Source organism: Lepidochelys kempii, chromosome 9, assembly GCF_965140285.1.
Source record: "Lepidochelys kempii isolate rLepKem1 chromosome 9, rLepKem1.hap1, whole genome shotgun sequence".
NCBI classification, from domain to species: Eukaryota; Metazoa; Chordata; order Testudines; family Cheloniidae; genus Lepidochelys; species Lepidochelys kempii.
This window is the reverse complement of record NC_136388.1, coordinates 31804301-31821992: the sequence shown is the minus strand read 5'-3', so window position 1 is coordinate 31821992 and position 17692 is coordinate 31804301. Positions and strand designations below refer to the sequence as shown.

Below are 17692 nucleotides of genomic sequence, written 5' to 3'. Positions count from 1 at the left end.
CACAGTATGACCGATGAAGAGCTACTGAATTTTTGGGCATGCTTTCCAAGCAATAACTGTGTACACTGCAATAGTAATATTACAGGGGACACACAATCTTATCTACATGAATCTTTCTTATGCTTTAAATTCTGACTCAGTCTGCAGACTGAAAACAAAGTTTAAAATAAATAATGTCCTCAGTTTTCATACATCACACTGAGGACAAACTAATTTGAAAAAACTTGTTATGCAGGAGAAACACCTTGACAGTTAAAAGTATGTCTCTTACAATGAAATACTGTTCCCCTCTCTTGTCTATGAGAATATCAGGATGTAAACAGATGAGAACTGACATGTGAGCAATTTTGTAAATGAGAATTCATCAACTTCATATTCAATGGAGAATTGTTTAAAAATTGTTTATCCCAAGTTTCCTTTTCCCAAATGGTGGACAAACAGAGGTCACTTATTATTCATGTTAATTATTAGCCATGTTTGTTTATTAAGTTAATTTGCAGGATCTCTACAGTCTTGTGTCCTTGAAAAGGTCCAGGAGATGGCCCCAAATCTGATGTACTGATTCTCTACACAACAACAGAGAACACTGAGTTTTCACTGTCAGCTTTTTAGTTCAGATTGCATGTCCACAAAGAGGTTGTTTGAATGAATTCTGAAGCAAGTTCAGAGCAATTGCAATTGTTGCTATTATTACTATTGTTTCTGGGGGTCCTATGGAACCCAAAAGCTGACTCTGTAGATCCTGTATATGAGAAAGCTCTATGATATACTTGGCCACTGCAACTGCTTAATAGTCAAGGGGCCCTTACTCCTTGGTGATGACCACATAAAGCTTCACACAGCTGCTCTCCTTTTTCCTAGGGACAGTGCCTCCCTGACATCCATACAGAGGATGAGTTCTTTCTCGGTTGGTTGACAGCCAGCTAACGAGAAGAGTGAAAATGGCTGACCATTCCAAAGACTATCTCATAGCTAGCAGCTCACTTACAGAGTTGGAACTGCTAACAAAGAAAGAAGAGGCGTTCCTCAACCCAAGGAGCTATCACTCTGAAAAGTAATCACAGCAGTTATGGAGAGAAGGAGAAGGAAGCCCCACTCTAATGGTGGCAGGAGCTCCCATTCAACCTCAGCTACAGTGACTGGCACTGGGAGAGGTCCCTCTCCTTTCCTACACCCTGCACCATTCAAGCTAAGAGAACAGACCATGTCTCTCTTGTTCCTACAGGGCTTCACAGTCCTACGGCTATTGTAACTTTCAGTCTTTCTATGGCTCCAGAATGAGGGAGCGGGATGGAACAAGAATACTCAGTGGTGCTGCTCGAAGAGGCAAGGAACTAATTTACATGAGCTCCACGAGCAGCCAGCTGTCAGTTCTCTTTGCCAAGATCCAGCCAAACAGTGGGTGAGTGTTCCACTTTCACCTTGTACAACAGGCCAACCCAGTCTCTGAATACATCAGTCCACTGCGTGACTACCGCAAGCAGACTTCTGGGGCTTAAAGAGCTCCAATGGCCAGATTTCTTTTCAGCTGAATAGGTCCCTAAGTCAGTAACAAACTAATTCACCAGAATGATGTTATGTAGCAGTTTGCAGCTTTAAGTATCATCCGCAAGGAGAGCTGAAGGCAAAATCCTGACCACTTGGGGTAATTAAAGATCTTCAGAGTCTTTTTGCTTAAGCAGAGGTGTTGGACCTCAATTCCTGGTTTTCAGCCTGCCTGAAATTTTCTGTCTATCCATGTTTCTTATACTACACCCACCACTGATATATGAGTACCTGAAACTTGTGTCAGCTGCATCTGGGTAAAGGGTTCTTTGCTTCTTTCCCTTAATTCCAACTTGCATGGCTGTGAAGTTGTCAGCTAGGTCAGTGGTGAGAGTGAGAGGATTATCTTTTAGTCCAGGTCACCATCACCCACTTGTTAAATTTTCAAACAAGCATCTTCATGCTTTCTTCCATGCTGCCCTTCATGCCTGAGATTTGCTTCATGGAAGCATCTGAAAAGCTACCTCCTTCGTCTTCAAATCCCTCCTTCAAACTCCTCTTTGCCATGATGCCTACAAAAAACTTGACAATGGTTAGGCTGCTTATGAACTCAGACCAGTACCAATCACGCTGACCAAAAATGGTTCATTGTTTCCTTTTACTCCCTTGTCAGTCTATATTCAGTTGTCTCTTGTTTTATACTCCATTGGTAAGCTCTCTGGGGTCGGGGCCATCTGTTTCTGTGTTTGTACAGTACCTAGCTCAATGGGTTCCTGGTCCCTGACTGAGGCTCCTAGGTAATACTGAAATTCAAACAATAAATAATAATAAAGCAGTCTGGTGTCCTTCAGATTAAAAAGGTGCTGCATAAGTGAAAGATATCACCACTATCTAACTAAAAATGTTAGTAACTAGGAAAGCCCTCAATTTCCATTCAGAAGGAGAAAATTATATACACATGACATTGCGATAGTAATTCCCCATCTCTTTCTAAGGCATCTGTTTCTGGCATGACAATGACAAGTCATCATATAGGGAAGGTTCAGCTGAAGATTATGAGATGATGAAATTCCCTTTGACTGTCAGTTCTTCCTCCTTTGGAATGCATAATATTGCTTTTGGTAAGCAAAAGAAAAGTTGTTCTGTGTTCTCACAATCAGACTTCTAATGACTTCCTATGAAGTAAAATGTACCTTTAGCCCATATACAAGCCATAGGGAGGGATAAAAAAGAAAACAGTCTACTAAATTAAACAGAGTAAACTTTGAAAGCCTTTAAAATCAATGCAATTCCTCTTAGTTGATTCAAGGGGAGAGGGAAGACTATAAATATCTTTCCTTTAGACTCTGAAAGGAGTACATCAGAATGGTGAATAATTTCAGAAATACTCAGGTAAGCTTTTCCATGAAAAGTTGATTTATTCAATCACAGTGCTCCTATATCTATTCCTGAACACAGCTTCCTTTGGCCTAATAGGGAATTTGGCCCCTCAAATTCAACAGATATCTGTAAAGGAAGAGAGAGTGGCTCCTCCTCCTTCAATGCAGTATGTGTAAAAGAAACTCAGAACAGAAGGAACTTAAACCAGGCCCTGAAAGGAATTTATGACTAACTTCCATTGAAATCATTAGAGTTATCTCAAGGAAGAGATGGGCCTATCATTGTATCACCACAATCCCAGCATTCCCTGCTCCACCAACACACATCATCTCAGGCTCTTGCATATATTTTGTAATTATCTTCCTGTTGCAAATGCTCACTTGTCGCTTCCCCTCCACGACACTAGAGGCAGGAATAGCGGCTGCTCTGCTCTCTGTTGTCCAATGTGGGAATGCCACATCAGGTTCAGCCTCATCCCTACACCTTTGGCAGGAAACAATCAGTCAGTCCTGGTTGTAGGCTGAGCCTGAGAAGAAGCCCATTACACACAGTGTTTATTAAGTAATAAAAACAAACTTATTATGCATCCCTTGCCTTTGGTCTTCCTCCTCTTTCCCTTTTTATTGGTTTCACTCCATTTCTTCTATGGAGTCTCAGTGCATCTTTTCCTCTGCCTTGCAGTATGTGTTGTTCCTCAGTCTAACTTTTAATGTGTTATGTTGAAGAGAGAGCTCATCCATTAAAAGTACAGAGTCAGCATTGTATTAATATATTAACATGTATTATGTTCTCTCTCTTTTCTTCCCCTTTAAAATACTCCATTCTTCCCCCTCAACCATTCCTTCATCTTCACCATCACTGTGTCCTACTCATTATGTATTGGGTTACAGACAGTGAGAAGCCAGTAGTCTTCTTTCAGAATGATGCCACAGAATGGGTAGTGAGGGCCATTGTGGGCATAGCAAGAGCAAAATGACCTAAGTTGGGGAAATGGCAGTTACCCAAACACAAAAAAAGAGAAGGAAATTTTAGTGGACAAAGAATCTGCTACAAGATTGTTTAACCCAAATTGGTTGGTTAAGTTGTATGTATCCCCAATAGTAATTGAAAAACAGGGGAAGGTTCTTTGTAAGTCACTACTCTAAAATGTTATCATTCTTTGGGCTAGATTGTGACTTGCACTATATACCTCCGTAGTGGGGAAAGAAGTCCCTTTCACTGCTACACAAGCTGACCTGAAGTAAGTGGATGCAGAATGCCTGCATACTACCTCTCTGAAGCAAGTGGTTGAGAAGGGGTGGGGAATGGGTGGAGCCTGTGGTAGTGGGGGAGCTGATGTGGGTACAAGATAGCAGGAGATTACTATCACCCTGGAGCAAGAAGAGACAAGGATGGTTCCTTGAGTCACAGTTCCTTTCCTGGTATGCTCGTGCAGTGAACACCTTCACTCCAACCTTTCTGTGGGCCGAGACCTCATGTGCTAATGACCCAAAATGGAAAGAATCAAAAATTCCACTTGCACTTTTATTTTTTAGTTAAATTTCACTATATTCAATACAAATACACTGGCTGCCCTTGAAGGAAACTGCAACAACCATACTATACTGTGTACATCACAGTGCTGGGACATTAATTCTATTACCTCAATAAATATTCTTGAAATATTTAGTATTTCCTCCACACACACTTTTCTTTCCCATCAGCTTTTAGTATTATATTACAGCTTAAAATGGTGATACACTCCAAGCTATAAAAACATGAACACAGAGACAGACATTTAGCCACATTAACATACCAAATGTTTTATCGTGTTCTGTACTTACCGCAACATTGAAATGAAAAACTCAATGGGAGTATCCAGATTCTCACATTATTTCTTCTTAATTTTCACTGTTCTGATGTTAATGTTCCTTCATCTTAGTGTTAGAGAGAGATGTATTTTTCTTAGATATCTAGGACTAGATCCAATGCCAATTAAAGCAAATGAAACATTCTCCAAGTCAATGTAGGAAATCTTTTAGAATGACAGCAAGAAATAAGGCAACCTTTGATTGCTGCAATTGTGCCTCTTTGCACAAAATAAACAGACATTAGGGATGTTATTACCAGTGTTGGTGCCTTAGAGCAAATGTTAGGCCACAGAAATGTCACAGGCATGGACTCTTCCTAAGTGTGTCACCAGATAGATGATTACTTTTCAGCACCTTTTCTTTGAAGGCTTTATCATAATCTATTGTGCAATCCTGTACTAAGTATAAATACTGCACTACATGACAATTGTATTAATTTCATCTTTTAAATTCAGCAGCACAACTTCATAACATTGCTAAGAGAAGGACACAGATATTGAAGAAAAGTTTGCTTGGATAATTTGTCACTCTCTAAGGAATAGGAACATATTTGAGAAGCAGAATAGTGACTCACACTGCAGAAAAGCTCAGAACTGTCAGTCCAAACATTAGTGGGTTGAACCATCCTTCTCCATAGGGATTTGAACATAAGTCTTCAGCATAAATAAAGCGTAAAAGTCATATTTTTTAAAATGAAAATACACCTGTAGGATAATGGCAGGGCTGCAGTATTGGAAAATGAGAACACTGGAGAAAGATTATTACCAGACTAGAAGACAGATTGCTACTTAAGATGTAAATTTGCTTTCGTTTTGAGAATCTCTTCAAAAATCACTTAGAAATTTAATGTTTTCTTGAAATAAAAACACCTTGGAAGTCAAACTTTCTAAACTGAGCAGGAAGAAAGGGCTATTGTCCTGAATTGGAGATCTACATGGTTTCTTCCTTTGGGATTTCTATATTATGCAGGGGATCCCCAAAAAGATAATGGTGAAGGGGCTTGCTCTGCCACTTCACAGCAACCTGGATCATAGATTCAGCTAACCCCTCTCCTCTCCCACTATTTTTTCCTTCTGTTTCTCTCCACTATTCCCTTCCTTTTTTCACTGACCTTGTCCTTGTTTCTCCTAAAGTCCACCTTTCCCCAACCCTTTACTTCCCTTTGGTCTATCTTCTGCTCTTTTTACATTGGTTCTTGCTTTCTTCCCCTTCTATCCCTACCCTATTTCCCCTTTATTTTGTCTTCCTAGCTCCCTCTTTATTTTCCTTTCCTTCTCTCGTTCACTCATCCCTCTTCACTTTCCTTTCTTTTCCCATTCTCTCTCCCTTTTTCTTAACCATCTCCTTTTCTGCCTGGTTCTCCCCTTCCTACTGATATACAGGCTCTTCTTTCTGAAGGAGTGGGATCAGTGTATATCTAAAGCAAGCAATGATGGCATTCAGTATTATTTTTTACACACATTCTTCCCCTTTGTAGTGCATTGCGCATGCCATTTTCCACTCTGCTTGGAAAGTATAAAACTGTGAACTTAAGCCTGTTCTAGTGAAACATTTTAATTCTAACTTCTTGGTCCTTAGAACTGCCTGGATAGATAAACTAGGGGCCATATATTTATATTTCTTACCAAAAGAGATTTCTTACCAAATTGTCTTGCCTATTGGAAGACTTTTTGAGGGATAATGTCACTGGAGTTCTAATAAGAAGCTGCATTGCTATGGAGTAACATTTTATCAGTTGTAATATGTTCTCATAGAATCATAGAATCATAGAATATCAGGGTTGGAAGGGACCCCAGAAGGTCATCTAGTCCAACCCCCTGCTCGAAGCAGGACCAATTCCCAGTTAAATCATCCCAGCCAGGGCTTTGTCAAGCCTGACCTTAAAAACCTCTAAGGAAGGAGATTCTACCACCTCCCTAGGTAACGCATTCCAGTGTTTCACCACCCTCATAGTGAAAAAGTTTTTCCTAATATCCAATCTAACCCTCCCGCCCTGCAACTTGAGACCATTACTCCTCGTTCTGTCATCTGCTACCATTGAGAACAGTCTAGAGCCATCCTCTTTGGAACCCCCTTTCAGGTAGTTGAAAGCAGCTATCAAATCCCCCCTCATTCTTCTCTTCTGCATACTAAACAATCCCAGCTCCCTCAGCCGCTCCTCATAAGTCATCCAAGTTTGCTTGTGCTCAGAAAAACATACAAGAAATTTATGGCATGAGTGTTGCTCTGTGCTCCAGTATGGTGCAGCATGATGGAACTGCAGGATTTTGGCTAGGCAGCACTGAGGTGGTGTTGCCAAATTAGTGCCTGATCCTGTATCCATGGAAGCCAACAGAATGACTCCTGTTATCTTCACTGCATTGATACCTGCTCTGTAACATTGATTCTCCACTGTCTTGCTTCATGAGGTCTCACTGAGACGTGTGCAAAGTGCATGTAAAACGGATACGAAACGAGCATGATAGCCTGTTACAGCCAATTTACACAGGTGTTGGTGAGGATACAAGGTACATGGCTGTGGAGAATCTGGCTCTGTGGGCTCCAGTGTGGCTTTTAGAAGCAGCCTGTGTGGAGGCAAGGTGGCCCTGCTCTGCCCCACCAGGTGCACCAGCAACCATTGTTTCTCCAGAAGGCTCAGTGCTTCAGGGAGCCCCCCCAGTACCCAGAGGATGTGCCCACTGGTCCCTCTCCCCCACCACATGGGGTGTGGAATATACACCTCTGGATGCCTGTTGGGGAGGTATGACCAGGGCCAATGCATCATCCCTTCTGCACCTTCTCTTTCGTGGCTATTGAACCAAGATGTACAAGCAGACAGTAGCTTCTGTGCCCAGGGGACGGTGATTGTAGCTGGATCTTGTGCAGGAAGACTCAAGGGAGACTTCATGGGCCCTTGCTCATTTGCATGTGGGCCATCCACAATCAGGCTTCATATGGTCTTAAATGTCTCACTTTCCTGACCAGTGAATTGACTCCCAAGCTGGAACAACATTGTAACTGGCTTGTTCCTGCACACGTTTTATATCCCAGATTTAGACAAGATTAATTTATTTTAATACATTGATGAAACTTTGATGTGGGCAAGTGTTCCCATCCTGATTCGCTCTCCCTCCCTATCACCTCATTTAGGAATATGCTACAACTGGACTTGCATATTTCAATATTGTATTTGAAATCCCATTCATTATTTCTTCTCCTTACACTGGCTGTGATTTCATTTCACTTTTTTTTTTTAAAGAGTGATATTTGGACTCTGATTCAGATCACATTGGAAATGCTTAATGAAGCTAATGTCCATGGTTTACAAAAATAAAAGGATACTTATGATCAAACCCATACCATATTCTGAACAGCCACGCACTCTCAGCCTTGGTTGTGTTCTTATCTGCAGTAGTCGCTCTCTGCAAAATAAATACATATATAAAATCAAAAGAGTTTTTGAAACATAAATAAAACAAAGTTTTGATATTAAAAATACTTGTCAAACCAAATTATATTTACCTGCATTTTTTTTATTAAAAAAACCCAACCCTCTTTGGCCCAGATTTCATCTCAGTATGTGAATCTGTTCATGGACAAATTAGATCATCAGCACATTTCTCTTTGCTGTGCTGGTACTCGAGTGGAATAATTCAGCATTTACATTTATTAACGATTCCAATTTTATTAAGCAGCTGAGAAGCACTATATTCTGAGATCAATAAAAATGATATTTCTGTTAAATTGCTGTAGTGAGATTATTTCAGTTTACTCCTGTCAAGTTCAGATGGTATTTGTTTATGGCTTACAAAAAGGTCATTCCAAAGGGAGCGTAATATTCTAATAATTATGACACTAGTTTCCTTTCTATTTTTCCTCTTTGCTTTATAAGAAAAACAAACAAAAATGTACACAAAAACTATACCACCACTGGGGACTACAGGTAGTTTTCAGTATTTTCCTGCACTGATTCCAAACATTGGTCCCCATTCTGTGACCATTCTGACTTCAGCTGGGTTCTGCATGGGCACAGGGGTCTGCCTCCTACAGAACAGCTTGCAGAATCATGGTCCCAGTCTGGAATTATATGTTTGCAACCTCCTCATATACTAGATGGGTAATTAGTTACGCTCTGGGTGTTATGTGAAAAATAGCATAAGAATTAACAACAGGGTGGGAATAGAAACGGGAATGGGCATTCCAAATAGCACACTCCATTACAATTTTATTCCTCTTTGGCTTTAAGTTTGAGGTATGTATTTTTTTTAAAAGCTTCATTCTACATGGAATGCTTAATGGGAAAATTTTATTTTGCATTTTTCAGTTCAATTGGTCTCATTATTTCTCCATTTTAAGCTATAATACAAACATTCTTGTCCCTTATACACACCATGATGCAGGTAAGGTTAATAATAATAGGGCTGCCCACTGCTAAGGCCTGATCCAAACCCTACAGAAAGGAATCTTTACATTGATTTAATTGGGCTTTGGATAATACCCTATAGGGTATGGCTACTCTGCAGCTGGGAGCAAGTCTCTCAACGCAAGTAGACAGACTTGCGCCAGCAGGGCTTGAGCGAACACACTAAAAATAGCAATGTGGATGTTCTAGCTTTGGTGGAAGCTTGAGTTTGACTCCCGAGGTTTCATATCAGCAAAACTCCCAATGAGGTCAGTGGTAGTTTTGTCAACACTAGAATTGCAGGATTGAGCACGATAAACTTACACCTGTAGCACATGGACCAAATATTATTCCTGGGAGCTGATTCAGCTCCATTGAGTTGAGTGGAAGGATTCAATTTTAACTTGTGTGGCTTCCTCTCATGCCATAAAATTCTTTTGGTATAGGGAGGTCTCATAGACAATGATGATGGCCTGGGGAATTCATGGTAGCCCAGATCCTGCAGGAACGATACCATCAAGGGATGGCGGAGAGGCAGCAGGGGCTGTGGATGCTCCTGGCCTCTGGCAGCTCCTCAGGGATCTGCAGGTTTAAAGTCTGAACCTACAGCTTATCCTGCAGGGCTGGCTAGTGGCAGTGGGGGGCACACTATGCCAGCAGTCTGATGGAAAAATAAGAGGATCTCTGTGAACTGATTTCAGAGTAACAGCCGTGTTAGTCTGTATTCGCAAAAAGAAAAGGAGTACTTGTGGCACCTTAGAGACTAACCAATTTATTTGAGCATAAGCTTTCGTGAGCTACAGCCGATGAAGTGAGCTGTAGCTCACGAAAGCTCATGCTCAAATAAATTGGTTAGTCTCTAAGGTGCCACAAGTACTCCTTTTCTTTCTGTGAACTGAAATTGGCATTACTTCCATCCCCTACACAGGAATAACCTATTTATTTTCAAAAAGTCACTTGCAGTTTCCCAGCAGGCCTGCATGAGAGGCTAGTAGGAAGAATGAAAGTGTAAGGACACTTTCCTTCCCAGGAGCTAAAGAAATAATAGACAGTTAAACACATCTCTTTTTACTGAACTTTAGTTTAGTGAGTGAGCTATTCTAGCTATACAGTAAGCTGCTTGAACTTCCCATGAGACCTATAACACGCCTACAGCATTCTTCCAAAAATATTTCCAGAAAATACATTCTTTTGTGTAGCCTCTGTGGAGATGCACCTAATGGGATAGCGGAGAGACAAATCAGCTGAATAAAAGCTTTTATCAACCATCTTGGTTTTGTGAGGAAATTAATTAGATCCTTGTTAAAAAAAACCTGCAAGAAAAAGCTTTGTCTTTTTTGTAGCAGACTGGTCTTGCAACTCAGCTTAATGACTATTTATCCTTCACGCCTGGTCATCAGAATTAGCTTTTTGTGTTTATATTCAAATTGTGTAGGATATGCAGTGGACTGACTGCATTCATTTATTTCTACACATTATTGATGGCCTTTCAGAACTGAGTTATGAAAGCCCATCAATAAATGAGTGGAAATAAATGAGCTAACCTATTGTACGTTCTGTTTATGCAAGACGGTTTGATGATAAATGCACCTGAGAAAAGACAGAACTAGGGAAGTAAAAAAGAAACTGATGGGGAGACCCTTATTGTGGATGGTGTACAGATCAGGGCTCTGTGAAGTCCAGGTGGGGATTATAGACACAATCTGCCAAGAGCTGCTATTTTGAAACACAGCTTCCTGTATCTCCTCCTGACAGCGAACGTGATAAGCCACAAAGGGAGTATCTGACCAGGATGAACTTGGGGTTATTTTTCTCCTTATGGACAATGAGATTTTCTTAAGCTTCAGAAATTGGATCACTCTTCTTGCCCCAGGGGGAAATATGCATCACTGTTAAGAAAAGCTAGTGATCTCTGGGGAATATTTAATTAGTGTGGCTCCAGCATGCAACAGTAATGCAGTAAGTCTACTCAGCCCGTGATTCTGGTGGTCTTGAATCTAAAATTTGTGTGCCCTACTGTCCTGGGTTCAATAGTAATGTCTGTCTTTCCCAATAACTACACTAATATCCTCAGCAAATAATTACTCTTCCCACTACCACGTCCAGGATATAACATGCCTTCTATCTACTGGAAGATACAATAAAATGGGCTTGTTCTAGAAGTAGGATTATAGTAAAATGTTTCTCCAGAGTCAGGACAGACTCATCATTAGCAGCATGGTTTCTGAGCTTGGAGGAGCATAGTGCTTATCTGAACCCAGAAAGTAACCACAAATAAAATAATTGGAGGGGAAGTTAAGGTTGCAGACATATTGGTATTTAGGGTGGGTAATACATAGAAACGCTAAGGTACAGCAGTGTTACCTATTTACTCTTTAGATTGCCTCAGAGCTTTAGTTTAACCCACAGTGGGCCAAATCCTTGTCTGCTGTACCATGGCTGAATAGATAGATGGGCTTTGTACAGGGGATCTTGTGTCAGGAAGATGGGCTGGAATTATTTCCACCACACTGCAGAGCTGCTCACCTACTGAAGCCCAAGAACTGCAATATCACCATCAGCACTTGCATCCCATTGTGCAAAGAAGGGTGAATGACCACTGGGTCTGCATAGTCATGGGCCCATGGCTTTGATCCTTCCACAGCCCAGTCCCCATCTCCAGTCATACTGAAGAGGCCAGATCCACAACTGGTGTAACTCTATTGAAGGTAATGCAATTACCCTGATTTACACCAACTGAGAAACTGGTATACAACAGACTGTGTGTGTGTGGGGTGGGGGTGGTATTTGTAAGGATTAAGTTTGTAGAAAAACAAACAAATACAACAACATAGGGAAAGCCAAAAAAGAAAAAAAAGTAACTCTAGTCAAAAGACAAGTTAGCTTCTCTCTCTCCTCTCTCATGCAATCAGAGGTTTCTCTGCACCTCATCTTGTGTGATAGCTACAAGAACCAACCAGGCAAAGCTCAAAAAAGTTTGATAACACCTGAGATTGACAATAAAGTGTGTTAGATAACAGGCTGATGACACAAGATACTGTTATCCAAACACCTTCTCTAACATTGTCTGTGTCATTAGTCTGTTATCTCAGGTGTTTGATGGAGAGGGGGGATGGGGACATGCCCCTGCTCTTCCCCCAGCTCTGTTGGAGTAACTAGATCCTACTAGTAGAGACAGAGAGCAGTCCATTGCTTCTCAGATGAGAACAGGGACTACAGCTGAGAAGGACACAAATGGGAAGGTTCCAGACATAACTTGGCCCTTATTGTGACTGTGCTTCTTGGACTATTCCATCATGTCTCCCTCGCTAAAGCAGTAAATGAAACAGTCAGGTATGAAATCCCCTCTGGTTTGGAAAACCTGAGTCAAAGGTTTAAATCTCAGTGGTGACTGTGCCAGCCCTTCATCCTTTTGAATTAGATAAAATGGATTCTGCCCAATGAACTCTGCGTCTTGTTCAGCTGAACACTTAAAAACCAAGGTCCTATCTGCTCTTCTTGGACATTAAGGATCACAAAACACTTTTCACAATAGCATGAGGTTTGTTTGTGCCAATCTCCTTAGCCAAAAATTGTGTGTGCATGAGTGCCACTTCCCATCCCTGAGCTTCATGCTGTGACATGTCCTATACAACTGAATAATGCTTTAAGGTTCTTTCAGGTGAACGTAGTTATTTAAGTATAAGATATGGCCAAAAAATAAAAATTAAAAAAAAATTCTGTAGTATGAAAGAGAGAATAGCACATATATGAAGAAAACTGAAAGTTCATACAGAAGATAGATTAAAATAAAAATAAAAAACTCATATCTATTGTGTGAGAGAAAAATAAAGAGAAAGAAAATGAATTATCTAAAACAATAGAGGAAAAGAAAAGATAAAGATGAAGGAAAAGAGAAAACTTTAAAGAAACAATCTGAAAGAAAAGGTGAACAGTCCATAGTACTAAATTAAAAAGAGAAGAAACACACAATGAAATAAAGAACTGTATTAATAAAAATTAATATAAGAGCTACAGTTAACATGTTAGAGAAATGAAAATAGTAAACATTTAAAAAGGAAATCAGAGCAACAAGACTACTTTGCTAGGTAAAAATATTTTACAATAAAGTATGCTGATTTAGACATGATTGGGGGTGGAATGTGTTATATTTATTCAGACCTACCCTCTTGTGCTGCTGAGTTTTGTCAATAGAACTAGGTGTTAATTAACAGAACACAGTTTGGGTCAGTGGGTGCCTTATTGTTATTCACAAATATGTATTTCTCATTTTTCACAGAAAAAGGAAGAAAATTAGAAGTCCTATCTACTGATGTCTAGTGCAAGCATATTTTCACCACCCCTAGCCCCCTGGAAAAAAAAACACATTTAAGGTGAAATAATGTTTATATTGTACAATGCAATATAATCTCTGATGTTAATCAGTATGTCTTAGAGTGCCATAAACTGGAAAAGATACTGCTGTCTATATTGTTACTGTAGCTGCAATGTAGGTAAAACCAGATTTCAAGAGGAGAGGAGAGGAGAGTGAAAAATCTCCAGAAGGGGAGCAAAGAGACAGAAGTCTTAGCCCTGGTCTACACTAGGACTTTAGGTCGAATTTAGCAGCATTAAATCGATGTAAACCTGCACCCGTCCACACGATGAAGCCCTTTATTTCGACTTAAAGGGCTCTTAAAATCGATTTCCTTACTCCACCCCTGACAAGTGGATTAGCGCTTAAATCGGCCTTGCCGGCTCGAATTTGGGGTACTGTGGACACAATTCGACAGTATTGGCCTCCGGGAGCTATCCCAGAGTGCTCCATTGTGACCGCTCTGGACAGCACTCTCAATTCAGATGCACTGGCCAGGTAGACAGGAAAAGAACCGCGAACTTTTGAATCTCATTTCATGTTTGGCCAGCATGGCAAGCTGCAGGTGACCATGCAGAGCTCATCAGCAGAGGTGACCATGATGGAGTCCCAGAATCGCAAAAGAGCTCCAGCATGGACCGAACGGGAGGTACGGGATCTGATCTCTGTTTGGGGAGAGGAATCTGTGTTATCAGAACTCCGTTCCAGTTTTCGAAATGCCAAAACCTTTGTCAAAATCTCCCAGGGCATGAAGGACAGAGGCCATAACAGGGACCCGAAGCAGTGCCGCGTGAAACTGAAGGAGCTGAGGCAAGCCTACCAGAAAACCAGAGAGGCGAACGGCCGCTCCGGGTCAGAGCCCCAAACATGCCACTTCTATGATGAGCTGCATGCCATTTTAGGGGGTTCAGCCACCACTACCCCAGCCGTGTTGTTTGACTCCTTCAATGGAGATGGAGGCAACACGGAAGCAGGTTTTGGGGACGAAGAAGATGATGATGATGATGAGGTTGTAGATAGCTCACAGCAAGCAAGCGGAGAAACCGGTTTTCCCGACAGCCAGGGACTGTTTCTCACCCTGGACCTGGAGCCAGTACCCCCTGAACCCACCCAAGGCTGCTTCCTGGACCCAGCAGGCGGAGAAGGGACCTCCGGTGAGTGTACCTTTTAAAATACTATACATGGTTTAAAAGCAAGCATGTGAAAGGATTACTTTGCCCTGGCATTCGCGGCTCTCCTGGATGTACTCCCAAAGCCTTTGCAAAAGGTTTCTGGGGAGGGCAGCCTTATTGCGTCCTCCATGGTAGGACACTTTACCACTCCAGGCCAGTAACACGTACTCGGGAATCATTGTACAACAAAGCATTGCAGTGTATGTTTGCTGGCGTTCAAACAACATCCGTTCTTTATCTCTCTGTGTTATTCTCAGGAGAGTGAGATATAATTCATGGTCACCTGGTTGAAATAGGGTGCTTTTCTTCAGGGGACACTCAGAGGAACCCGTTCCTGCTGGGCTGTTTGCCTGTGGCTAAACAGAAATGTTCCCCGCTGTTAGCCATGGGGAGGGGGAGGGTTGAGGGGGTAGCCACGCGGTGTGGGGAGGCAAAATGCGACCTTGTAACGAAAGCACATGTGCTATGTATGTAATGTTAACAGCAAGGTTTAGCCTGAAAGAGTGTAGCCACTGTTTTATAAAATGTGTCTTTTTAAATACCGCTGTCCCTTTTTTTTTCTCCACCAGCTGCATGTGTTTCAATGATCACAGGATCTTCTCCTTCCCACGGGCTAGTGAAGATTAGAAAGAAAAAAAAATGCACTTGAGATGAAATGTTCTCTGAGCTCATGCTGTCCTCCCGCACTGATAGAGCACAGACGAATGTGTGGAGGCAAATAATGTCAGAGTGCAGGAAAGCACAAAATGACCGGGAGGAGAGGTGGCGGGCTGAAGAGAATAAGTGGCGGGCTGAAGACAGGGCTGAAGCTCAAATGTGGCGGCAGCGTGATGAGAGGAGGCAGGATTCAATGCTGAGGCTGCTGGAGGATCAAACCAGTATGCTCCAGTGTATGGCTGAGCTGCAGCAAAGGCAGATGGAGCACAGACCGCCACTACAGCCCCTATGTAACCAACCGCCCTCCTCCCCAAGTTCCATAGCCTCCACACCCAGACGCCCAAGAACGCGGTGGGGGGGCCACCGGCCAACCAGCCACTCCGCCACAGAGGATTGCCCAAAAAACAGAAGGCTGGCATTCAATAAATTTTAAAGTTGTAAACTTTTAAAGTGCTGTGTGGCATTTTCCTTCCCTCCTCCACCACCCCTCCTGGGCTACCTTGGTAGTCATCCCCCTATTTGTGTGATGAATGAATAAAGAATGCATGAATGTGAAGCAACAATGACTTTATTGCCTCTGCAAGCGGTGATTGAAGGGAGGAGGGGAGGGTGGTTAGCTTACAGGGAAGTAGAGTGAACCAAGGGGCGGCGGGTTTCATCAAGGAGAAACAAACAGAACTTTCACACCGTAGCCTGGCCAGTTATGAAACTGGTTTTCAAAGCTTCTCTGATGCGTACCGCGCCCTCCTGTGCTCTTCTAACCGCCCTGGTGTCTGGCTGCGCATAACCAGCAGCCAGGCGATTTGCCTCAACCTCCCACCCCGCCATAAACGTCTCCCCCTTACTCTCACAGATATTGTGGAGCACACAGTAAGCAGTAATAACAGTGGGAATATTGGTTTCGTTGAGGTCTAAGTGAGTCAGTAAACTGCGCCAGCGCGCCTTTAAACGTCCAAATGCACATTCTACCACCATTCTGCACTTGCTCAGCCTGTAGTTGAACAGCTCCTGACTCCTGTCCAGGCTGCTTGTGTCATGGCATTAAGGGGTAGGCTGGGTCCCCAAGGATACATATAGGCATTTCAACATCCCCAACAGTTTTTTTCTGGTCTGGGAATAAAGTCCCTTCCTGCAGCTTTTGAAACAGACCAGAGTTCCTGAAGATGCGAGCATCATGTACCTTTCCCGGCCATCCCATGTTGATGTTGGTGAAACGTCCCTTGTGATCCACCAGAGCTTGCAGCACTATTGAAAAGTACCCCTTGCGGTTTATGTACTCGCCGGCTTGGTGCTCCGGTGCCAAGATAGGGATATGGGTTCCATCTATAGCCCCACCACAGTTAGGTAATCCCATTGCAGCAAAACCATCCACTATGACCTGCACATTTCCCAGGGTCACTACCCTTGATATCAGCAGATCTTTGATTGCGTGGGCTACTTGCATCACAGCAGCCCCAACAGTAGATTTGCCCACTCCAAATTGATTCCCAACTGACCGGTAGCTGTCTGGCGTTGCAAGCTTCCACAGGGCTATCGCCACTCACTTCTCAACTGTGAGGGCTGCTCTCATCTTGGTATTCATGGGCTTCAGGGCAGGGGAAAGCAAGTCACAAAGTTCCATGAAAGTGCCCTTACGCATGCGAAAGTTTCGCAGCCACTGGGAATTGTCCCAGACCTGCAACACTGTGTGGTCCCACCAGTCTGTGCTTGTTTCCCGAGCCCAGAATCGGCGTTCCACAGCATGAACCTGCCCCATTAGCACCATGATGCATGCATTGTCAGGGCCCATGCTTTCAGAGAAATCTGTGTCCATGTCCTGATCACTCACGTGACCGCGCTGACGTTGCCTCCTCACCCGGTATCGCTTTGCCAGGTTCTGGTGCTGCATATACTGCTGGATAATGCGTGTGGTGTTTAATGTGCTCCTAATTGCCAAAGTGAGCTGAGCGGCCTCCATGCTTGCCTTGGTATGGCGTCCGCACAGAAAAAAGGCGCGGAACGATTGTCTGCAGTTGCTCTGACGGAGGGAGGGGCAACTGAGGACACGGCTTACAGGGTTGGCTTCAGGGAGCTAAAATCAACAAAGGGGGTGGCTTTACATCAAGGAGTATTTCAGGCAGGACTTCACAGAGGGTTCCAATAAGAAATGGTGCACCTAAGTTATTGTTCTTATTGGAACAAGGAGGTTAGCCTGGCCTCTGATTGATACATGGCTAGATTTACCTCACTGCACCTTCCCTGTGAGTGACTGCAGTGTGACCTAGAGGAATGAGTCCCCTAGACGGGGGAGGAGGCAAATGAATACAAAACAAATGTGGTCTATTTCTTGTTTTGATCCACTCCATCTATCTTTTACATCTTTGGCTGGCAGCAGATGGTGCTGAAGGACTGCATGCCATCCACATCTCATGGC

At 42.7% G+C, this 17692-nt stretch overlaps 1 protein-coding gene across 1 annotated transcript in view; it reads right to left on the bottom strand.

Moving 5' to 3' along the window:
• SLC9A9 (solute carrier family 9 member A9) overlaps positions 1–17692 on the bottom strand; it is a 325848-nt gene that overhangs the window by 66056 nt on the left and 242100 nt on the right. Inside the window, exon 14 of the mRNA XM_073359753.1 lies at positions 8037–8116. Within this exon, the coding sequence (XP_073215854.1) occupies positions 8037–8116 (80 nt within the window). The remainder of the gene's footprint in view (positions 1–8036; positions 8117–17692) is intronic.